The sequence below is a fragment of the Magnolia sinica genome, chromosome 19 (assembly GCF_029962835.1).
Source record: "Magnolia sinica isolate HGM2019 chromosome 19, MsV1, whole genome shotgun sequence".
NCBI classification, from domain to species: Eukaryota; Viridiplantae; Streptophyta; class Magnoliopsida; order Magnoliales; family Magnoliaceae; genus Magnolia; species Magnolia sinica.
Genome location: NC_080591.1, coordinates 46,334,545 through 46,360,655, shown reverse-complemented (window position 1 = coordinate 46,360,655; position 26,111 = coordinate 46,334,545). Strand labels below are relative to the sequence as shown.

General features: G+C 40.7%; 1 protein-coding gene across 9 annotated transcripts in view; it reads right to left on the bottom strand.

The window, feature by feature from the left end:
- Positions 1-26,111, bottom strand: part of LOC131234968 (RNA pseudouridine synthase 2, chloroplastic) — a 128,110-nt gene that overhangs the window by 80,553 nt on the left and 21,446 nt on the right. For all 9 annotated transcript variants that reach the window (XR_009165864.1, XM_058231999.1, XM_058231998.1 and 6 more), the window contains exon 3: positions 3,312-3,572. Coding sequence is in view for 8 of the 9 variants with exons in the window: in XM_058231999.1 (XP_058087982.1) it covers positions 3,312-3,572 (261 nt within the window). In the remaining variant the exon portion in view is untranslated. The remainder of the gene's footprint in view (positions 1-3,311; positions 3,573-26,111) is intronic.

Here is a 26,111-nt window from a genome sequence, read left to right as displayed (position 1 = left end):
GAGGTGGTCAGTAGCCCTATGTAGTCCGGTTAAGATGTGAAACCAAACCCTTTTTCACATCAGGTTCCCTTGGTTAGAGAAGCATCAAAAAGAGTATGTTATTGCAGTTGTTACTCAACTCATCAAGCCTTTCGATGAATATCATCAACCGACTCGAAATCATGCATGACCATCTCGAGCTGGATTTCTTGGCATAACCCAGCCTGATAGCAATTAGCCGTTATGCAGTCCGTCTCTACAAGTTTATAACAGACAAAAAGATCATTGAACTTCTCAATGTAGTCATCCACCAATGAAGTTCCCTGTTTAAGCATGAGGAACTCCTAGAAAAGAGTATCAATGTAATTTGAAGGCAAATACTTTACAGCTTCTCTCATGTCAGCCCACCTAGTGCTAGCAAGACAACCCATGATGAGATTATTGCCGTCAATGCTTCGCCACCAAATTCTTGTTGGGCCATTTAGCTTGACCTTGACAAAGGTCACTCATTGGATAGTGTCCACATCGTACCATGAAAAATAATTTTCAAGCATTGTAATCCAATCAACAAAAGCATTTACATCAAAGCAACCCGTGAAATCTGGAACTTCAACTCATAGGCTAGAATGGGGGCTGATTTTTGGGGTTTTAATGGGCTAGAGTGGGGCCGATTTTGGAGGTTTTAATGGGCTGGAATAGAGTTGATTTCGAAAGTTTTAATGGGATGGAATGGGGCTGATTTATTGGGGTTTTAATGGGACGGATTTTTGGAGTTTTAATGGACTGGAATGGGGAGGATTTTTGGGTTGTTACTGGGCGGGATCATGGAGGGTAGATGGCTGTCAAAATTTCGGCAGTCTCCTCTTGTCAATTGGACTTTTGGGTTTTGTAAAAGAAAAGGAAAAAAAAAAAAAAGTACATGGCAGGTAGGATGGATGGATGCAATGAAGAATGAGGAGATAAAGAATTTTATGATTAAAGAACTTGGAAACAAAATATGAATATTGTTGTTGATATAGGAATTCAACCCAAAAATTGGGACCCACTTTGATACCAAACTGGTGTAGGTGGTTGATGGGAAGGATCCGCCCAAACATAGGCACCTTCGATTTAAGCACAAGAACACAAAGTAGAAGAAAACAATTCCAGAAATAAATTTGATTAAATTCAAAAGTGCCTTCATACTACTCATGCTAGGCCCTTGCATAAGCTTTAAAACGTACATGTAAGGAAGATTCATAATGTCATTAACAACCAATGACTTGTTATAAAAATGAAAAAGTAGTAAAAGAGATGCCTAAAGGATAAAAATGCAATTAAAAAGATTGATTAGTTGATTATTGAATAGCTATATCTAGTTAATTGATTTTGCTAGCTAGTTACCTAAATAGGAGGATGTGCCAACTATTGGTCTTGGTCTTGGAATTGGGCTTGGGCTTAATGGGCCTAGCCCATGGATCATGGGCCTGTGTTCAGCCTGCATCAATAGTCCTCTAGCCTCATGACCACCACCAATCACTTGTTTCCAAGTTTTAAAATACACAACAAGAAGGAAAGGAAGTCGTGTTGCCATTTTGTTATCTAGTAAAACTAATGACTAAAAGAATATTTGAAGAAAGATGGAACATGAAGAACTAATGACAATGATAATGGAGTGAAATGAAGGGTTCTCTTCCTAAAATAGGAGGCCAGAGCTGCCAAAAATACGGATACTTTCAGATCCAGAACTAGGAGAAAATAATGAAAAATCTATGTCCATACCAGTCATGTGATCTGATGCACCTGAATGGATTATCCATAAGATACTCGATTCAAATACTCAGGTAATATTGGAAGTAGATAACGAAAGCTGATATTCGGAAACTGTTTCCTCTAGTCTTCAGTAATCACATCTCTGAGATCAACATGAGTACTCTCTAAAGGCATAGGATGATGGATATTACTTGGCCACATTGACTCAAGTTTGGATGAATGATCCAACACGTGTCGTTGGTGCATTGCTTTCTAACACAATGAGTGCACTTTAGCACCTGTTTCTCAGAAGGTGTCAATATTCAGATTCCACCAGGAGTTCCCCTTTAGTTACCTTGGGAATTTGCTGCAAAAACTGAGCACTCAGCATCAAGAACAATGGAGCATTGCATAGTTGATCTTCTACTGCTTCCCGTCGTATGTAACTATACAGTATACACTGAGTCAAGATGGAAGACGACACTTTCCTAGGACTTGAATACGTTACATATGATATTTTTATATTCATGTTAACCAGGACCTTGAAGATTCTTCGTGGCCCTATTTGCTTTCCATAGTTTCTACTGTAAGATTTGGAAGTTAGTAGTGATCCAATTCCTCCCATATATTATGCAAATATATGTAGTATTCTTCCATACTCATCTGTCCCTGTCCTATATTTGCCCGAACCAGCCACCCCTGCTGCAATAGGAGCCCCGTCCAATCACCGAGGAGTCTGCCTCACATTGCCGAGACCAATATTATCGAGGGCCATGCACCCCCAACATCTTTAGGAAGGTCAGCTCAGGTAATTTGCTAACCAATCTAATTTATAGACTATCTTTGCCTCTAAAAAAATAAGAAACTGACTTTAAAGAATTCCAAATCAAGGCCCAAATTGAAACCATTTCCAGAGAATACGTGTGGCTCACTTTGCACCCATTGTATGGCTTGTGTTTACTACTATGCCTTTTGGCCTTCATGCACTTCATCAACTGGCCCCTTTGAGACATTGCCTGTTAGGGAAGTGAGCCATCCCAAAATTCGATGGAGGGAACATGTAAACATAGACATTACTCCACCGAATGACATTGAGATCATGTCCTTGAACTGACGAAAGAAGGAGAGAGCTGAAGACAAGCCTATAAACCTATGCATAGTGACATAAGTTTCCCTGTGAGTGGCTATAAGCTACTGCTGAGTTGTCATCATCAGAGAGAAAAGATTAGCCCAAACACTTGTTACCTGGGTGCATTTCTATTTGCTTTTCCCACTACAATCAAAATAGCTCCAACCCTGTTTAAGAAGTCTTATGTCTTTTAGGCTCTCAAGACAAATTAACATGCACTTCAGCAGCAAGAATTTGGCAACAGTGGAGCTGATCATAAAAAATTAATGCAATGGGAGTCAAGTCACTAGCCAAAGTAGTAACTTATTGCTAATCATATTATACTACTAACACAGAAAAGAAACATGGTCAACTTAATTTCTACTAACATATTAGATAGAGAAAAATCAGGTAAATCAGGTTCAGATGGCCAAGCAAGCTTTTAATTTTACTAAATCGCTAACTTCATCAGTTACAAGCATATGGAACTCACCTTGGCAACCACAAGGAGTCCACTTGTGCCTTTGTCCAATCTATGCACAATGCCCGGGCGTATAGAAGCACCACATATGCAGGAACTGATGTCCTCATCGGAATTTTGATCCACGGAAAAGCTATCGAACTCATTGTCAGAACAATCTTCCATCTTAGAAAACGTGACATTGTTCAGCAATGAAACTGTTGGAATTTTACAGTGATGAAGAATGCCATTTACAAGTGTGCCATTAGCATTACCAGGTGCTGGATGAACAACCTAGAATCATGTAGCAAAAAAGTGATTGAGTACCACCAAGCAAGGAAAACGTCATGAATAAGTCAATCAAGAAATACAATCATATCATGAAGAGGAAAAGTAATTATCCCTAGGATTAAGAGATTTGTAATCAGGGGTTTCGCCTTTCTATGGATGCAGGAAACGGAAGAGCTGAAGACGGCAACATGGCGTACTGAATGGGGCTCGTTTTGGCGGTAAGAAGTATCTGCTCAACATGGCAACGTATGGCCCTGAGGTTGTCAGTCAGCAGAATGGAGAGAAGACCGGAAAAAGGGAAACGAGAATAAAAAAAGCAGCCACAGAGAGAGTTTCAACAGAAGGAATTTGGGAAGAATGAGAGGAAATCATGCAGGGAGATGCTTTCTGGAGCTTCTAACTATGGGTATTCAAAGCAGGTTACTGAAAGGTCAATCCCTCACAGCTGAACCAATGGGTATGAAGAGAGCAAAAGAGGGGGTCCCCAAGGTGAAGGTTCAACAAGGATGGCTGAGAAGGCCTGGGATGCCTTTCAGTTGTGTCTCACAGCGTCGATTAGGCCAGGTGCTTCAGTTGAGGTGGAAGCTTGGATTTCTCAGAATTGTAGTATTGAGGACCTAGTGGTTGAGCATTTAAGCGATTTGAAAATGTGGATTTTTCCACGACCGGAGGTGGATATCGAAAGATTTACATGTAATGTTTTCAGAGACAACACAGTGCGGGGTATCTTCAGGTGGGAAGAATGGTCAGTTTTCAGATGGCAGGAAGATTTGCATCAGCTCTGGGATTTACCGCTGGAACTCTGGATTCACGAAGTGTTCGTGGAGATGGGGTCCTGCATCAAGGAAGTGATAGCGATTGACCTGGAGACTGAAGGATGCAAGTTACTGAGGTATGCAGGAACAAGTGACAGAAAAAAAAAAAAAAAAATTGGATGGTGCAGGAGAATATTTTCTTTTCAGTTGAAGAGGCCAAGATTTCGATTAAGGTGGTGCTGGAATCATCATCTTTTGTGGAGAAAGGGATCTCGGAGAGTAATACTGTTGGTGGTGGTAAGACGGGAAAGAAAGGGGGTAGAAGAAAATTGGTGGAAGAGGTGCTGGAGGAAGATGGAGTAGCAGCTGGGTGCTCCAGCGATCCACCGTGTCGAGAGATGTCAATGTGTAAAGCGCTGGTTAGAGGGTAGAGAGATAATGAGGCATTGACGCGTGGCAATGGCAGCCTTTACATTAACGGGAATTCGGCAGGAATGGACTCGTTGCAGGAGCAGATGGTTTACAGAGAAACAGCCAATGAAGTAGAGACATGTGGTCCATTAGTCAAATCACTTTGGGAAGCAATGGAGGGTTTTCTTGACACGTCTGGAGGTCAGGAGACGGATGTCAATGCTTCATTTAACAAGGCAACGTGTATTAAAATAAAGAGAGAGAAATATAAGGTAGGAGTCACATAAGCGAGAGCAGGCGCATGCGGAATATTTTTTTCATTTCGGCACGGGTGGAAGAAATTGAAAGTCATGGCACCTGAAAAGGCACAGATCTCTATTTCTCGAAGACAATTGTTTACAAGGGGCAGAAGAAAAGACCAGTCTGCAAAAGCTAAGTGCCAAAGGATTTCGATGGAATCTGATTTTTCTGATCTGAAAATCCTGTTGACTGGTAACGCTCAATCGGAGAATGTATCTCAGGTTACTGATCTTGCTGATCCAGGGCAGCTAGCGATAGTGCCGTAAGACAAGTATGGTGAATGGTTCTCTTCAAAAGGATTGATACAGGTTTATGGTGAGTGCAACACTGCAGCTAAGGCAGTTCCACTTTTTGTTGTATTCAAAGAAATGCCGTGCGCTCATCGCATTAAAGAAAGGTCAGTATTTGATAATAGCAATTTTACAATTAGGGCCTCTTTGGATTCATGAAAAGCATGAGAAAAGAAATAGTGTTTCTTAGGAAACCTTTTTTTCTAGGAGACTAGGAAAGGAAATATTGTTTTCCTTGTTTGTTTTTCAACAAGATTTTCGTAGAAATTTAGAATCTGTTTTCAAGTTTATTGTTCGGCAAAACAAAAAAAATTTCTTGAAAAAATTTTAGGTAGTCACTAGCATGTGCCAAATTCGCGCATGTGGCACATGTGAGATGCTTAGAGATGAACAGTGGCACATGTGGCATGTACAGTATATGTGGACGCTTGCAGTTGAATTGTGGCACACATGATACGTGTGACGTGCTTGAAGTTGTACAGTGGCACATGCGGCACAAGAAACACATTGGCACATTTGACATGTGGGCACTAAATGCAGATGACAATACTAGTGCACATTGGCACCATTCACACGTGGCATATTTGGAAGATTGAAGATGGACAATGGCATTTGTGGGGTGCTTTGCGCATGTGGAGCACAAGTAAGATGAATGGTAGTACATGTGGCACAATAGCACACGTGAGGCGCAGGGGAAGATGGATGGTAACATGTGGCACATTAGCACATGTGGGGCTGTTTACACATGTGAGGCAATTGAGAAGATGGATGGTGACACAATAGGTGGTTGAACATGGAGAGTGGCACATTTGGGCTTTAACCCTTGAGAAACCCATTTTCCTTCCATCGTAGGAAAATGTGTTTCTGAGGAGTGGAGGTGAGAAAATAAATTTATTTATTTTCCAATAGAGATAGACAGTGAGAAATAGTGTTTCCCACAAAAAAAGAAAAAAAAAAGGTATAACAAACAATGGAAAGTGAGTTTCAGGGGAAATGCTATCTCCTTTCCGAATCCAAACAAGCCCTTAAAGGAAAGTCTGGAAAAATCTCAATGGACCGAGGAATGAAAAGGATGAAGGAAGTAATGGAACATGCGGTTGGTTGGAGTTTTTCTTTTTTCTTTTTTTAGAAATTGTGATGAGGATTTTACAGCTCTGTTTCAATTCGTTGAGGAAAGGGGCAGCAAATATTCCAGGATGCAGAAAATGGACAATCTCAGAAGTTGTTAAAGGTAGTAAGGCATTGGAAAGGCTACCTTGTTCTATTAATTATGATATGACAACTTCTCCAAGAAGAAGAAAGGGAAAAAGTGCAAGAAAAATTAATCAATAAAGATAGTCGATTGGAACATTTGAGGATTGGGATGTATACAAAAAAGGCTTCAAATCAGAGACCGTTGTCAGTGCTTTAACGCTCAAATGGCAACACCTCAGGAGACAGAGATGGAGTCTATAGATCACAAATTGGAGGAGTCTATCTGGGGAGGTAGAGCTAAAGATTGGGCAACGCTAGACGTGGAAGGTTCGTTTAGGGATATTTTGGTAATTTGGGATTCCAAGGCATGGGTGAAGGAAGATTGTTGGTAGGGGAAGCTGGGCATGTCTGACCCGATCCAAACCGAACCGACGACCTGGATCGGTGCGGATCAAGTAGGGTCATTCAGATCCGACAGTTTTTTGGATCGAGTTCGGATCGTGGCCGATCTGAACCGATATCCGAACCAAATGGATCCGATTCGGAGTGATTCTTATGGATATTTATCACATATATTTATCTTATGAACAAGTTGGATGACAAATAAACATCATTGGGGCCTTATAAATTTTTCAATGGTGGAAATCAATACTTCTACTTTTTCTTGTGGTATGGTCCACCTGAGCTTTGGATATGCATCAATTTTGGGTTCAACCACTAAAATGATCTAGAAAAACGAATGGACGGCGTGGATAAACCACATGCATTCACGGTGGGCCCAACAGAGTTTAATCAGTACGATAAGAGCGTACTGAGTTACTCAGTACGCAATCCGATTTCCTTCGATTGAAGAGACACAGTCTTTCGGAAACGAGCGGAACCACACCGTGGGAGACAGTGTGAATTGAAAGTCTACCATTGAAAAATTCTTGAGGGCCATAGAAGTTTTAGATCAAGCTTATATTTTTATTTTCCCTTCATCCATGTTGGCATGATCTTATGAACAGGTTAGATGACAAATAAACATCACTGTGGGGCCTAGCAGGGTTTCAACGGTGGAAATCATTATTCCCACTGTTTCTTGTGGTATGATACACTTGAGCCTTTTATATGCTTCAATTTTGGGCCCAACCCCTTAAATGAGGTGTAAAAACGGATGGACGGCATGGATAGAGCACATACATTCACGGTGAGCCCAACTGAGTTTACTCAGTACGCAATCCGATTTCAATTTCGTGCACGGCACATCAACACAGCAACTTACAGCTATGTAGATACGTGTCGTGCAAAGACAAGCGGAGACCCGCCTTGAGCTCCGAGTTGTACGAACGGCTCAAATGAGATCAAAATTACATGGGCCCCACAATGATGTATTTATTATATCCATACCATTTATCCATTTTTCATGATCATTTTAGAGCATTTGAAAATTAAAAAAAAAAAATTTGCCCCACAAGCCCAACCCGATCCAATCCGTCCCCAAGCTGATCCGACTCGGTTTCCCTGACCGAGTCAGACTCGGTTCGGATCAGGCCAACCGTGCAACAGATCGGTTCGAGTCAGATGTCCCCGACTCGATCCCGGATCGGATCGAGTTCGGGTCAGGCCATGTAGATTTCGAACCGAATAAAGTTGGACCCAATCCGATCCGACTCAGTCCAATGCCTAGCTCTAGTTATTAACATCTGACTTCCATTAGGTTTTCTCGTCAGTTTTTGGTCCAAAAAGGCTGAACCATCGCCCACAATTTTTAGCGAAGTTAGACAAGTGTCACAATAGATGGTGGGGCTACCTTGGTGTGTAGGAAGAGATTTTAATGTGGTCAAATTTTCTTTTGAAAAGCCAGGTGGAGGTCGTACTTCTCATAGCATGAAAGAGTTTTCCAATTGGATCTTAAGAAATGAGATGGTGGATCTTCGTGTGGGGGAGGCAATTCACGTTGACAAATGCATAGCCAAAAGTAGAAAAATCTAAGTTGGATTAATTTCTTACCTCTTTGGAATAGGCAGAAAAATATCCACTTGCATTTCAAAGAGGCCTCTTGAAGCCAGTATCTAATCATTGCCCTATCGCTTTGGAGGTGGATGAAGATAATTGGGGTCTGCATCCTTTCAGGTTTGAATTGACATGGTTAGAGCTGGAGAGATTTTCGAAATTGATGCAAGAATGGTGGTTATCTTTTATGGTAGAAAGTTTTGCAGGTTTTGTTTTGTTTCAGAAACTCAAGTTGTTAAAAGGAAAAATTAATGGATGGAAGAAAGAGGTTCTAGGTAATTGAGAAGCAGATTTTGAATCATTATTAAAGGAAAATCAAGCAATGATAATTAGGAGAGTATGGATTTATTGGAAGAAGGTGGGAGAAGGGAGTCCTATGGCGTAAAGCATAATGTTAGGCTAAGAGGAGGAAATTAAATAGAAGTAGCACTCAAGGGCGACATGGTTTAAGGAAGGGGATTAAAAATACAAATAAAATCCACGTTATGGCTAGCGCTTTGGCTAGAGCAAGTAAGATTTTCAAGTGTAGAGGTGGAAGGGGGAAAGGTAGAGGACAAGGCAAAGGTATGTGGTTCAATTGTCAATTTCTACAAGGTCCTTGCAGGTGCAAGAATGGGAAAGACCAAGGCTAGATATCTTCCTTTCAATCAAATTTCAAAAGACAAGGCGAACTCTATAGAAAAGTAGTTCTCTGAAGATGAGATCAAGACAATAGTTGATTTTTTTTCTTTTATTTTTATTTTTAAGACGATGCAATTTATTAGGCAAAAGCCAGCACCCCTCCCCCCCCCACCAAATGAGAGAAAGAAGACAAATAAAACAAGAGCATACCTAACTACCCTTCCAAGCACCCAATCCCTGATATACATCATAGCCCGATTGAAAACACCAACACTAGAACCACTCTTATTGCAAAAACAAAGGGAATTTCTTTCACCACAGAAGGCCCACAGAACAACTACGAGAGCCACCCTCCCCCCACACACAATGCCACAAGTAGAAGAGACTCTCAATAGAACTAGGCATGACACCTTCAACCAAAAGAATGCAAGACCAAACCTCTAAGGAGAAGGGGCAATGGATAAATCGGTGGTCCACTAACTATGCATCCTTCAAACACGGGAGACGAACATTAGGCAAGACCATGGCTCTTTTGGGGAGATTATCAACCATGTGGATTCTATTTATACTAGTGAGCCAGGCAAACATAGCAATTTTAGGGGGAGATCCATAAGACCGGACCGGAATCATGAACCTACAACTACTTAAGAACCTAGAATGAGCCAAAATCGAATCCAGAAACCGCACAGAGAAGGCTCCCAATTTACCAAATTGCTAGCACCAAGAGTCTTCAACTTCTGGGTGAAGCAAAATCCTATACAAACGAGGTAGTAAATGCATCATGTCATCCACACAAGGATCCAATAAATTCTAACGACACGAATGAAGCCAAACACTCTTAGAAGCTTGGCATGTGAAACAATTAACAACTGAAATGCCCTCCACAGGACACAAACTAGCTAATGCAAGAAAACCTGAATGGAGCAAAATATCTCCGCACCAGATGTCCTCCCAGAACCGGATCCTAGCTCCATCCCCAACAACAAAGCTTAGACCAACAAACACCTTGGGGGCAACTTGAGCAACAACCCTCCAAAGGGAGGAGGCCCGATAAATGAATCCACCATCCCATAAAAGATGTGTTGTACTTGGCAACAACAATAGACCTCCACAAGCTAGACTCCTTAGGCCAAAACCGCCAAAACCATTAGCCTAAGAGCAGCGAGTTGACAATTTCAAGATGCTTAATAGCTACACTTCCTGCAGAGCAAGAGCAGCAAACCTCTTTCCAATTAAGCAAATGGAACTTCCTAGAGGTAGCACCTTCTTGCCATAAGAAATCCCTACGGAGCTTATTAATATGCAAGAGAACAAATTTAGGGCAACAAAAAAGAGACATGAAGTAGAATGGGAGATTGGAGAGGGAGGTCTTAATTAAAGTGATTCTACCCCTAGAGAAAACAATTTGATTTTCCAAGGCGAGAGTTTCCTCTCCATTCTCTCAACAACCTTGTCCCAAAGATGAGTCACAAGCTTACCAATATAGAGAGGGCGACCAAGGTAAAAAGAAGGAAAAGAGACCACCCAACAGCCAAACAAATCAGCTAGCCAAGAAACCTCCTCCTCAGCAAGATAAGACCCCAAGAAACTCACTCTCAACCCGATTAACTTTAAGCCCTAAAACAACCTCGAACCAACATATAATCATCCTCAGATTGTCCACCAAGGACTCGTTAGCTTCACACAAAAAAATAAGGGTGTCATCAGCAAACTAGAGACAATGTTGTCAAAAACCTACAATATTCAATTCGAGTCGAATCTTAAGCAAAACGATTTGAATCCCTTTCTATAGGAATCCTACGATTTTATAATCTGATTCATTTGAATCCTATGACTTACAATTCAAAACCCGATTGACAATTCAAATTATACTTGGTTTCTTTTATTTTAAGCTTCACTCGGCTTTCATTTTATGTTTTTAAATTGGTGGGGGCTTTAAGAATCATTTAGAGAAACATTTTTAAAAAACAAGAATCAATGAAAAAAGGTAAACCATTTTATTTTTTTCTTCATAAGAGATTAAATGATATATATTCTCTTTAATGTTAAATCGTAGAGCTTTTCTTTTTCTTATGATTTCTTACTTCTTAACTAGTCGAAACACCTTTGTGGAATGATGGTTAGAAATCAAAATATCCTTTTTCGTCAGTCTATGAAATCAAATGTTGCTTTTGCAATATGATTCTACATTCGAGAAAGGTAACAAGAACATAAATTATTAAAGTATCCTTGAATGTTTTTTAAGAAAAAATTCTTGGAAGAAAAAAAAAAAATTTTGGAAAGATAAGAATCATTTAATTTTTAAGTAATACCAATGATAATGTAAAAGTTTTAAAAAAAAAAAAAAAATCCTGATTTATTTATATTTTTCATATTTTTAAGAAAATCATTAAAAAAATCTTATGATTTATGATAAGATTTGCGATTCGATACAATTCAAACACAATCGCGATTTGCGATACGATCACGATTTTGACAACATTGACTAGAGCCTAGAGGTGACTAATGCTCTAAGGAAAATTATTGACCTCAAAGCCACCGATGAAACTCACAGATTGGCCCCTAGATAGCAAGAATGTGGTGTACCTAACAAATGAGAATTGTTAACCACATGTAGTTATATCAAACCCTATGACTATATCATGCCCAAACACACCCAATCCAACAACAAATATATATATATATATATATATATATATATTCTTCCACTTGAAAAGAAAGGAAAAACAATGCGATAACCACCGAATAATTGAAGCTCTCACAAGTTGCACAAACCCTAGCCCAAGGCTTGTAGGAAAGATAAAAAATGTTCGAAAAATATTGGAGAAGAGGCTTCATTTATTTTGAACCCCCTGTGCGGCCCATTGTGTTGATCTTATGTTAGAAGATATAGGCAAGCTATTTATAAATGTGATTGCAAGGGCTAAAAGAATCACGGTCTTTATGTACAAACAGCCCTTCTTCTCAATCGAATGAGAAAACACATTGGGGGTAACTTGCTATGTCCAGCAATCACCCATTTTGCTACAACCTTTTCAAACACTACAAAGATTACATGCAAAAAAATCAGAACTTAGAAGCTTTGTAGTGTCAGCCAATTTTACAAGTGGGCCTTGGTCAAAGAAGGCTGAATGGAAACAGGTTCAACAAATAATCCTTTCGCAAAGTTTTTGGACACAAGTGGTAAAGGCGCTCAAAGCATCCAAGCCATTAGTCACTGTGTTGTGATTGGTGAACAGGGATGAGAAGCCTGCAATGGGTTACATATATGATGCGATGGAGAGGGCGAAAAATAAAATTATGAACCATTTTAACGATAAAGACCGTGATTACAAGCCAATTATAGATATTATAGATAGAACATGGGGCAGTCAAATGTCATCTCCATTGTATTCGGCTGCTTACATCCTTAACCCAGCCTGTTTATTCACTTCTGCTGATCTAATGGAAGCACTTACTATGCATATGGTTGGATATATTAATGTGTTGAAAAGAATGATTCAAAATAGAGAAGAATAGGACAAGATCTCAACTTTATTAGACTTCTATACAAAGAGTGAGGGGATACTCTCAAGGGATATCGTCATCAGGCATCGAACAATGAAATTAACCAGTAAGTACTACTATGAATGTCAGTCTTACAAATAGTTTTTTAATAATGTAATCTACAAAGTGACTCTAACCTACTTAAACTGTTTTTCTCAGCTGACTGGTAGGCTGCCTATGGAGTGGACCCAAACAGGAAGGATCCAGCTCTAAAGAAGCTGGCTATGAGGATTCTTGGACTCACGTGTTCTGCCAGTGGTTGGGAGCGCAATTAGAGCACGTTCGACGCTGTACGTTTAGTAATTGTAAACTTCAATTTTTTAGTGTAAGGCATAAGCTAAATTAATTACCTAAATAGATAATGCCAAATGCACTTTCTTTCATGCAGATTCATACTAAGAAAAGTGATGCAAGACACATGATTTAATGCGAGCATGCAACGTGGAGATTATGAAAGAGTCCATAAAGTAATTCAATTAACAAAAGATGTTAACCTACCAAGTAATTAAGAGTAAATAATAGGAAATAAAATCTGATTTAACCTAAATCACATGCCCGCGTGCTAAGAAATCACATAAATCAATTAAAACTAGGACCGATGGAAGGATAGAACTTCCAATTTAGCATAGGCACGTTCCACACTCAATGGACAGATTTGTAGGTTTTATGATTAGGGCTAGGAAGGGGAAATTTTGAAATATGGATAATTAGGGTTCCTGGGAATTGGGAATTTTGGAATTAGGGTTTTTAGAAATTGGGGAAAATAAGAAATTGAAGATCTAGGGTTTAAAAGGTTGTAATGGAAGGGAAAAGAGGAAGACGAGAGAAGAAGAAAATACCTTTCGAAAAGAAGAGAGGAAGGATGTAAGACGAAGAATACCTTTCGAAGAAGAGGAAGAGGAAGGATGTACCTTGGAATCCACCACCAAACAAGCTTCTACCTTGGCGGGCCCTATCTAGAACTCGTCTCCCATCCACAAAGAAGGTTGGGATGATGTGAGTGGTCGTCTCCATTTTTGGTACACCTGAGTAGGTCCTCTGATGTCCCCATCAATTCCCCTCGGTTGAGGAGATTTTGCCTCTAGCGAAATAAAGCTACAATGATGCTTAAGGAGGTCTAGGTCTCGTCGCTGAAGCTCTGACTCTTTGATCCATGTACTGTCTGATTTTGGTCTGCTCTTTCACTTAACAAGGTACTCCTAGTAACTACCATGTCGTGTGGAAACCGCTTCATCATCTAAGATATCCTTCATCTCATCTCTTCTCATAGGTATGGATGGTACGAATGGTAAATTTGAGAAAAGGAGTCAGGTAATGGCCATGGGTTTTGGGATAGGTCAAGGATATCATCATCAAAGTTCATGTGAGGGTTAGGGGAATGTCCATGAAACGGTACAAGATCTTCCACATTAAATGTGGAACTAATACCCATGTTAAGTAGAAGATCTATCAAGCATTCGAACACAATCTTTTCAAGATTTTATATGGTCTAGCGCTACAGGCTTGTAATTTTTTTTATGGTTCTCTATGGAAACCTTTTTTAACATATTTTAATCATGACTTCATCACCCATAACAAACTCTTTAAACTAATAGTGTGAGTCAGCAATCATTTTGTATGTTTCATTACTTATATTGATTCTTTTTTTAATCTCCACATGCAAGTCATGCGTATGTTGTGTACATGCATATGCAAACTCTAAAGGACTATGGAACACAGACATGGGTATGCAATCTATAGGGGCCCTAAACTCATCTACTTGTCTTTCCAAATCCACTTCCTCCCCAGGACTCATTTGATCGCGATAAAGGTTTGGTAGAGTCAATGTGTGAATGTCTCGCACGGGTATATGCTCATCCGGTATGTCCTCTGGAACAACAACACTAGACTCCTCTAATACCGGACTCACCTCAGATGGTAACTCTACACTAACCTCGGATATAACCTCAGGTAGCATCTCTATAATAACCTTAGGTGTAACCTCACTTGCCACGTGGGCATGCAACGTCAAATCAGTTTTAGTCTCTCTTTCAGACTCTTTGGCATTAACTTTAGGAAGAGACTCAAGCTGGAGATTCGTCACATCTTCAGGACCACACGTCTTGACGTCCTCCTTTTTAGGGATGCTTTTCGGCGGGAGAGACTTCGAGACAATCCTTTTGCCTCCATACAGAAATGAACACGTATTCGAGCGACTGAATAGTGTTGCGTCCATGTCATACAACCAAGGCCTGCCCAAAATGATGTGGCCTATATCCATAGGCAAAATATCACACCACAACATATCCATATATGAACAAAACTGGATGGGAATGGGACAACACTGAGAAACCAGAATTGAAGATGCATCAACCCATGAGACTCGATAGGGCTGAGGGTGAGGAACGACTAGCATACCAAATTTGATGCAGGACACATGATTTAATGCTAGCATGCAACGTGGAGATTATGAAAGAGTCCATAAAGTAATTCAATTAACAAAAGATGTTAACCTACCGAGTAATTAAGAGTAAATAATAGGAAATAAAATCTGATTTAACCTAAATCACATGCCCGCATGCTAAGAAATCACATAAATCAATTAAAACTAGGACCGATGGAAGGATAGAACTTCCAATTTAGCATAGGCACGTTCCACACTCAATGGACAGATTTGTAGGTTTTATGATTAGGGCTAGGAAGGGGAAATTTTGAAATATGGATAATTAGGGTTACTGGGAATTGGGGATTTTGGAATTAGGGTTTTTAGAAATTGAGGAAAATAAGAAATTGAAGATCTAGGGTTTAGAAGGTTGTAATGGAAGGGAAAAGAGGAAGACGAGAAGAAGAGTATCTTTCGAAGAGGAGAGAGGAAGGATGTAAGACGAAGAATACCTTTCGAAGAAGAGGAAGAGAAAGGATGTACCTTGGAATCTACCACCAAACAAGCTTCTACCCTTCCACAATTTAATTGGAATGGAGGGTTTTTTTTCAAAAAAACCCCTAGAAAACAAAGAGGAAAATTCATTCACATAAGAGAGCTTCTCTTCTTTTTTTTATTCTCAAATCTCTACTAGGGTTGGAACTCCACTCCCCTTATGGTTTTATAATTAAAAAATTTGAAATTAAAATTCAACATAATTACAACTATGCCACTTACTCGAGTAAAGTGACTCATCGTCCAAAATAAGAAAACTAAAACATATATTATCAATCTCAACTATTAAATAACTCTTAAAAATAACAAAAACCATAAAGAAAGCAAGATCAGAGTCCAAGGGGCTTATATCTAAAAGATTTGGTGGCCCAATGGCCTGATTGACAAGATCCAACGGTCGAATCGACACAAAATAGAAATCCTATGACTAAAATAGTCTCCTAAGCAGCCCACATGCATCATCCCAAAGTGGAGTCTTCCTGATGCACGTCCAATGCATGTGGGGTCTTCAAAATGGCCTGGCGGACCCCATCTGGAACTCGTCTCCCATCCACAAAGAAGGTTGGGCTGATGTGAGTGGTCGTCTCCGTTTCTAGTATAACTGAGTAGGTCCTCTGATGTTCCCATCAAAAAGGAATCGCCTTGAGCAAAAAAAGCTCAACGACTTAGTTTTCGTCCAATACAATCAAAATTGCGAGAATGATTCCAAACTAGGAAAGAAAAGCCTAATTTCTTTAACCCTACCTGTTTAGATGAGTTAGATGCAGATAACGAGTGGCTCGTAGAGATAGACCCAGTATTTGCTGGAGAGGACCTGACATGGGCGCAAGTTGAAGATGTCGCATATGAATCAACACCTGGAGAAGGTACCACTTGAAGGCGAAGGATGAGGGGGGAGCCGGGGGGCGAGTAGTAACCGTCAACCCGTTGAAGAGATTGAGGAGATGGAAGAAGGATATAATAAATCCACCATTGGATGTTGATGAAGTATTAGTACATATGATGAAGAAACAAAAGAAGAAGTGTATATGGAAGAAGGAGATGACGCGGATGATGATGGTGATGATGACGATGGTGGTGGTGATAAAATGCCACAATGGCAAATAGATCAATGTATATAGTATATGATTAGATCAATAATAAATAAATAACTTCTCATTTTGTTTACTTACTAAGTGTATTGATGTTGATTGTTGACTCTACTGTTGAATGTTGAATGTTGATATTTGCTAACTATATTGTAGAATGTTAATGAATGATGACTTAATATTTAATTCATTGTTTAAGTGGTTTTATTTTACTTAAATGTATTGCAAGGGCATATAAAATTATTTATCTATTAACTTAGGAAAGTTCCCCCTACTTTCTTATATTTTATTCATTTTTTTCCTAATTTCTCCCTATTTTTCTGATTTTTTTTTTAAAAAAATTCAAAAATTTTTTATTATATATATATGTGTGTGTGTGTGCGCGCGCGACTGCATATCCAATTGTGCGATCGCATATGCGCACAGGCATATGCAATCGCATATGCGATTTGACAACATTGGTTATAGCACACCATGGTTTCAATACTATTTTCTGATTATCTTTCATGAAGGTTTTTGTATTTTTCCAACCATCGTGAATGGTCCGCCGATCGTACTGCCATGGTCAACCCAATAATATATGGCACACGACCATCCCTTAGACTATGTTGCACCAAACATTGTCATGATAACCAATTCTGAAAGAAAACTAAACAACGCCAAGAAACCTTTACCTCACTACCTTGCTAAAACCAAGCAAAGTTTATATGGAACTGGATGCCTCTTGGTCTTCAGCTAGAGCTTTTCTACTTCAAAGATGACATTTTCACAATTGTCACCATCGATGATCACCCCACCGACTTTTCTATTCACTGTGCAGCTTGTTTAAAAGATATTAGTCCCTAACCAATCCTCTTCTTTAAGAGATTTGGGTGCAAGAAGAGTCTTTCGGATCACCAACGTTTCTGGACCATCACCATATATTCCGTCATCTCCACTGTCAGTATCATAATCCGCACCATGCGTTCCCTCTGTGGTCTCACCCTCATCGTCAATTAATTGTTCCTCCACAACTGATTTGGAGCTGCCAGCCAAATTGACTTGTCGCACCCTACATTCAAAGGATATATGCCCAATTCCATTACATTTGTAGCACCAGATGTTATTCTGACATGTTCGTCCTATTGTCTCACTGTTCATAACTCGTGACCCGGACAACTACTTTGGATACCAACCAAATTGATGTGTCGCTTCCGACATTCAAAGGAAATATGCCCAATTCCATTGCATTTGTAGCACCAGATGTTATTATAACATTTTTGTCATGTTGCCTCGTCATTCATAACTCTTGACCAGGACATTGGAGTGGCATTTTTGGCCTGGCTCAAATCCCCTACGAACTTACTGTTGCTACCCGGAATAGTAGTGGATCAATTAGAAGCTTTCATGCGACCATAGTCTTGCTCCTCTTTTCAATCAAGGGAGTTTGTCCGCATGCTTCTGTAACAGTAAACACCGGCTTACTCCCAAACTAAGCTACAATGGTGGGTCATGACCCATCCATTAAACGAGTAACCAGTTGTTCTTCGGTCTCGAATATATTATTTCAGGCCACCAGATGATGGAACTCTTCCACATACTCTTCTACGATCCTGTCCCCTTATCGGATATGTTGTAATTGCTGGAAAAAAGATTGTGTAGTCAATGGGCATAAAGGCCTCCAAGAGAGACTCCATCTTCTCCCATGTTTTCACCTTGGACTTACTACACTTTACTCAAGTGGCCTTAACCTACTCCCAGCATGCTGAAGCCCTACCTTTCAACTGCATAGCAATTATTTTTACATTTTTTGTTATGTCCACATCTTTGTGATCAAAGATTCTTTCCACTACATCGATCTAATCCAGAAAATCGTCCCCATGCATACTACCATGATATTCAAGGACTTCCACTTCACTTCTAACTCCCTACTTCAGCCATAATAATCCATCCTTCTCACTCGTTGCAGCTTAACAAACAAAGCTTCACGATGGAACGGTTATATGTCACTCCCATTCGACTCATTGTCATCATTTTCCTGAACCAGTGGTTCATTCCTTGCTAATAGCGTCGCAAGTTGTTGGGAGATGGTCAGCATTTTCCTCTCTAACATGGTAAATCCCTCTTCTACTGGATCTACGTTTTCCTCATCCATTCTTCGTGCACCACGGCCTCTACCTTTACATGACATCATCGTTAGAGCTGGGCATCGGACCGAGTCGAATCGGATTGGGTCCAACTCAACCCGGTCCGAGTTCTGCATGGCCTGACCCAAACTCGAAACGATCCGAGATCGAGTCTGGGTCATCTGACCCGATCCGATCCCAACACATGCTGCCCTAGACCGATCCGAGTCCGACTCGGTCAGGAAAACCGAGTCGGATCGGATTGGGCCAGGTTCGGATCGGTTGTTTCCCTTCTGTACCAAAACTTTTGTGGCCTACAAATAGTTTTTAATGGCCATTCATCACTGTTTGTAGTGGAATGGTTCACCTGATATTTGAATCTTCTTAAATTTTGGTATCTTGTCCTAAAATGATATGGAAAAAAAGATGGACAGTGTTGATATACAACAAATACATCAATTTGGGCCCCACGCAGTTAGGGTAACACCGGTTTCTATACAACAAATGCACCTTTGTTTATATACTGATTTTGCTGCCATTTCCTCTAGGTAACACAACAATACAAACTTGTACTATTATCTTACCATAAGAAGAATACAAAGGGCGTATCTATCAATAGGGGGGGTGTCAATGTCAAATCCCATAAAGAACTAGCAAAAATAATTCAAAGACAAATCAAAGAAAAAAAAATGAAAAAAAGAACAGGAAAAATAATACCATGGCCTGTCCAAGACCCAAAACATCCCATCTCTCCAGTGCAACGGAAGCCTTCATCGTTTCTTCTTCTTCTTCCTCTTCTTCATCTTCTCCACTCTGGATTCCTTCACCCGTCTCCTCGCCTCCAAAATTGCAAACCCTCGAAATCCCATCTCTTCTCCTCTCAGATACCCTAGAAACCCTCTCCTCTTTCTTTCTCTACAAAGCACACATCTTCTCCTTTTTGCTCCAGTGAAGAAGCCTGTTTGTTCTCCAGTGACTTTTCTTCAAAGGAGGACAAGGTGGGAATGGAGAGGAATTGCTGACCGTAAAACGGGAATTCGAGATAAGAGGGAAGCAAGTCCTGAGCTAGTCGCAAGGGAGAGTCAGTAAGAAAAAAGAGGGTTAGGAAAGTTAGGGGAAAATAAAATAAAATATATATTTCATACTACCTGCCCGCCGTTCCGTCCGGGTCTGTTCGGTTCAGGTCGAGTCCATTCGGTTCGGGTATCCGGGTCGGATCGGTCCGGACAGAAGTTTATCCGAACCAGACCCGAAAAAGATCGGATCTGGAAATCCCAACCCGATCAGGCCCGATCTTGGCCGTCGGTTCTGTTCGGAACGGGTCGGATCGGGTCGGATCTGCCGGATCAGGTCACAAATGCACACCTCTAATCATCGTAGAATAAGAAGCTCACGCAAGAACAAAATAATGACAAAAGCAGTGGCGCTGATACCAAATCTAGTGTAGCTAATGAATGAGAATTGTTAACCGCACACAGTTATATCAAACCGTAGGACCAAATCATGGCTAAACACACCCGATCCCAAAAATATAGAGATTCTTCCACTTGAAAAGAAAGGAAAACCAACGCAATAACCAGTCAATAATTGAAGGTCTCACTAGTTTTGATGGCCTAAATCATACACCCGTGCCCTAGCCCAATGTGGTAAAAAATATAAAAATATCCCAAAAGCTGCAAGACATTTCTTGTTTATTGAGTTTTTATATGAAGAAAACAAAAGAGAAGCCCTAACACTAATATGGGCCTTGCATCATACATAACCTATGGGTGGATGTTATAATCTCAGCCTTACACTCTATATTCAAAGGAAAATGACAAAAATACCCCTATCTACTTAAGTAAGACGTTAACAAAGCAAAAATCAACTAAAATTCGTCGAAAAATAAACCAAAATTCGAAACTAAAGGAAAATGCCACCAAAAGACCCTTTTGTGGACCCAAAAGTGTACCACGAGTGCCACAATAAGTGGTTAATTGATGGGTCTACAAATTTGGCCCATTATGAAAGATATTTGGGCCTCTTTCTCCACTGTAATCCATCCCAAAACTCCTCGGCAAGTACATCAACCCAATCCACCAACATTAGGTAGTCTGATGCAAGACATGAAATTCAAATATGATGTGCAAGAATTCAGGCTTAAGAACACGCTAGTTCAGAAACAATTACACAAATTCCATATCCCACATGAAAGTCCAAACATTCAATTAAGGGGAATCTATGCGGGTCCAGGCCTACACAGGCTAAGGCTGGAACAATAAAAATTATAAGTCAAACGATACTCAAAGGGAAATAGAATTCATCCACACATGCATAGTAATCAGCCCCTAATCCAAGGGATTCCCCAATTTCAATTCGAGGAACCCTAAGATGAGAAAAAAGGGGAAACAAATTATGGATAATGCAAACTAAGACTAGGGTTATGAAACTAAGTAAGAAAAAGGAAAAGAGAAGGAAATCCTGAACCTGGAACAGATCCCGCGTGCGGGCAGCGGGGTAGGGTACCAGCGCACTTGCGCAGTAGGGGGCCGCACGTGTGGATGCACGAATCCCAAAAGGGACTTCTTGGCCTAGGTCGGCTAGGGGGGTTTCCAAACCCTCCAAATTTGACGGCGATCCAACGTACGGTTGAGGCGCGGTGCTCTGTCGAAGTTTCAGCCCTCCTGTAGGGTCAGATTCTGGAAACTGGCTATAGAAAGACAAACAGCTGCAAAACAAGTGGATTTGAGGCGAAGATGATTGATGGATGGATGAAATAAGATGGAGGGGCGGATTGGGATAAATGTGGCTTCGCACCATGGTAGTTAGCCCTTTGAAAAGGGAAGGCTTCGCACTCACTTGAATTTTTCCACAACTCAAAAACTCATATTAGAAAAAAAAATTGCAGAAATTTTTATTAAACTTGAATAAATCAAAAGAACTACAAGGGGTGCCTATTTATAAGGAAAACCCTATACCCCAAAACTCGCGCCATGTGCGTAATCTATTAATTGGCGATTAAGTAAACTAAAATAAAAACTAATCAAAGAAATCTAAAGCGTTCATGATATTCTAAATAACCTAAATAATCAAAACTTAAAATATGAAATCAATCCGACTAGTAGGCCCCGATCATGAGATCCCATGATGGCTTTTACTTGATTATCGGGCCCATTCTAATGAACCAAAACTCTTTCTTCTAACTAGGAGGCCCTCCCTAGACGTCGTCATCGAGCCAGATCGACGATGGGGCCCTCCCTCTCCTTTTGTACGTGCGTAGGGGGCGGCGTGAGTGCACGTGTGCGCGTGATGTCCCCATCAATTCTACCCGACTACGAAGATTTCGCCACTGGCAAAATAAAACTCCTGAACCGCTCCAGGATGTCAGGATCTAGTCTCTGAAGCTCCTCCTCAATGAGCGACGTGCTGTCTGAAGCTGGGCGTGACTTCCATTTAATCTGGTACTTCTGAATCCTGCCGTCCGACGTTGAAACTATCTGTTGGTCCATGATATCCTCTATTTCCTCTCTGGGTGTGTGAAGGTTAGGTATGGGAGGTAGAGGCTGGGAAGAAAGGTCAAAAAGAGTAGGTATGAGAGGTAGAGACTGGGAAAATGGGTTGGGACGAGTAAGTATGAGACGTAGAGGCTGGAAAAATGGGTCGAGAATAGTAGGTATGGGAGGTAGAGGCTGGAAAAATGGGTTGGAACGGGTAGGCATGGGACGTAGAGGCTGAGAAAATGGGTCGAGAATGGTAGGTATGGGAGTTAGAGGCTGGGAAAATGGGTTGGGACGGGTAGGTATGGGACGTAGAGGCTAGGAAAATGGGTCGAGAAGGGTAGGTATGGGAGTTAGAGGCTGGGAAGATGGATCAGGAGGGAGCCATGGATCAAGAGATAAATCTGGGGAATCAGGATCGGTGGGCAAAGGGTCGGACAAAGTATCAGTGGTCTCTTGAAAAGTAACTAGATCCCCCATATTGAATGCGGAACTAATTCCCATGGAAGGTGGAAGATCTACCTCATACGCATTGAGACCATTTCGTTTTATAATTTTGAAGGGTCCAGCGCTACGCGCGTGTAACTTATGAACGACCTTCGGAGGATACCGCTCGGGCCTGATGCGGACCATCACAGAGTCCCCAATATTGAATTCTTTAAAACGTCATGCTGGTCGGCGGAAAATTTGTAATGTTCATTACTAGTAGTAATCTTCTGCCTGATTTCTTTTTGCCATGAATGAATGTGATGCGCAAAAGACTCTGCGGGCTCTGAAGGCCTATGGGACAGTGACATATGGACAAGATCAATAGGTTTTCCAGGTTTATAACAAGTAACAACTTCATAAGGACTGATACCTGTGAACCTATCGACAAAACTATTAAACGCAAATTCGGCAGTAGGTATAATGGTGTCCCATGTTCTGGTGTGCTCTATATCTCCTAGGGGGAGACTCATCAAGTAGATCATCAGGATAGACATCACGAAACTCATCCACTACCGGAATGGCCTCAATGGATACCTCTACACTAGCCTCTGGTGCACTCTCTCCAGTCACAAGGCCGCACATGTGGTACCTTTCAAAATAATGGTCTTGATATCCCTCATCAGGTAGGTGCACGGGTGCATGCCCATAACTAATTCCTTGGCCAACTCCATTCATTGGTCTATCCTCCTGGCCACTTGCCTGAGATTGAACATCTACCCCAATGGGGGAGGTTTGTCCCGGCGGAGGCCTTTAGTTGGGTAATGCGCACATCAAATTGATCAAAGCAATGGTCTATATGTTGTTCCAAGCACTTACCCACAGACTCGATTTACTGGGATAGTTTGTTTAGTGACTCTAGCAGTTGCTCCATGTTTAGAGTAGGGTGCAAACCAAAACCATGACTCGCACGTGTGGGCATACACTTGCTAACTCCACCTAAGGACTTTCTACGACGACTATATGCAACTAGATAGGACTAAATGATGATATGAGACTCTATATGAGGGAAACTACGCAGTGTTACTAAAATCCAGCATCATAGTTGGTGAAATACGGGAATAACATAAAGTTACAGCAATGTGAATTGCTAACTCCCTGCTAACAGAAATTTCAGCAACTAATATCAGGGACTACGGGCTTCTAATGATGAAACTAGATGCATGAAGGACTCGAACAAACTAACCCTAAACATGTAATGTATTCCCCTATAAGAACCCTAAGCTTTGATACCAAATTTGATGCAGGATACGAAATTCAGATATGATGTGCAAGAATTCAAGCTTAAGATCACGTTAGTTCAGAAACAATTACACAAATTCCATATCCCACATGAAAGTCCAAACATTCAATTAAGGGGAATCTATGCGGGTCCGGGCCTACACATGATAAGGCTGGATCAATAAAATTTTTGAACCAAACGATACTCAAAGATTAGAAATAATCATCCAAACATGCATAGTAATCAGCCCCTAATCCAAGGGATTCAGAAATTCCAATTTGGGGAACCCCAGGGTAAGAAAATGGGCATAAAATTGGAGATTTGAGTAATTTAGGGTTAGGTCTAGGGATTTAGGTAAAAAAATAAAATAAAAAATAAAATATATTTTAAAAAAAAAGAGAAAAAGAGAAGGAAATCCTGAACCTCGAACAGATCCCGCGTACGTGTAGCGGGGCAGGGTACCGGTGCACGTGCGCAGTAGGGGGCGCACGTGTGGAGGAGGCCCGAATCCCAAAAGGGACTTCTTGGCCTTGGTCGGCCAGAGGGGGTTTTCAAACCCTCCAAATTTGATGGTGATCCGACGTACGGTTGAGGCGCGGTGCTCCGTCGAAGTTTCAGCCCTCCTGCAGGGTCAGATTCTGAAAACTGGCTGTAAAAAGACAAACAGCTGCAAAACAAGTGGATTTGAGGCGAAGATGATTAATGGATGGATGAAATAAGATGGAGGGGTGGATTGGGATAAACGTGGCTTCGCACCACGGTAGTTAGCCCTTCGAAAAGGAAGGGCTTTGCACCCACTTGAATTTAGCCCTTCGAAAAGGGAGGGCTTTGCACCTACTTGAATTTTTCCACAACTAAGAAACTCAAAGAGTAGAAGAAGAAAAAAACTGCATGAATTTTCATTAAACTTGAATGAATCAAAAGAACTACAAGGGATGCCTATTTATAGGAAAAACCCTATACCCCAAAACTCGCGCCATGTGCGCAATCTATTACTTGGCGATTAAGTAAACCAAAATAAAAATTAATTAAAGAAATCTAAAGCATTCATGATATTCTAAATAACATAAATAATCAAAACCTAAAATATGAAATCAATCCAACTAGTGGGCCCCGATCATGAGATCCCATGATGGCCTTTACTTGATTATCGGGCCCACTCTAATGAACCAAAACTTCGTCTTCTAACTAGGATACCCTCCCTGGACATCGTCATCGAGCCAGATCGACGGTGGGGCCCTACCTCTCCTTCCGTACGTGCATAGGGAGCGGCATGCATGCACGTGTGCGCGTGATGTTCCCATTATAGTCCAGGCCCTTATCAGAAGGCTCCCGACCTAAATGGTTGATGATTTAGGCAGTGAGAAGACTCCCGACCTAGATGGATTTCTAATTGCCTTGTTTCAGAAGTTTTAGGAATTAGTAAAGAAGGATTTGTGGGTTTTATTAATGAATTTATGATAATGATTCCCTTGCAACAGGGTTAGGTGTTATTTTCATGGCTCTAATTCTAAAAAAAGAGCAGAGTTGGAAGGATTTTAGGCTAATCAATTTATTAGGGACTCCTTATAAAATGTTATCAATGATTCTAGCTTCCACATTTCAAGGGTGTTTCAAGTGTGATTTCAATTCCAAGGAGCATTTGTGCCAAGTACACCAATAGCGAATAGTTATTTAATGGCACATAAATACATTAATTCTCGGCATAGGGAAGGGAAGAAGGGTGTAGTATACAAGCTAGACATAGAAAAGGCTAATGATCATATGGACTTGGATTTCCTAGATTGCACGTTGGGTTGAGTGGGATGTGGACAGAAATGGGGAAGTTGGATTAAAGTTTGTCTTAAATCAGCAAAGTTTTCAATTTGGTGAATGGACCTCTAAAAGGTTTCTTCTCAACTTCTAGAGGTTTGCAACAGGGGAATCCACTTTCTCCCTATTTCTTCATGGTGGTGGTAGAGGCCTTAAGCAAGATATTAGGAGGTTAGGTGGTGGATCTTATTGAAGGTTTTCGGGTGGATAAGCCCAATTTTCAAATTTCCCGCCTCCAATATGTAGAGGATACAGTTCTCTTTTTGTAAATCAAATGAAAGGAAAGTGGACAATTTAAGGAAAATTATAACATGCTTTAAGGCA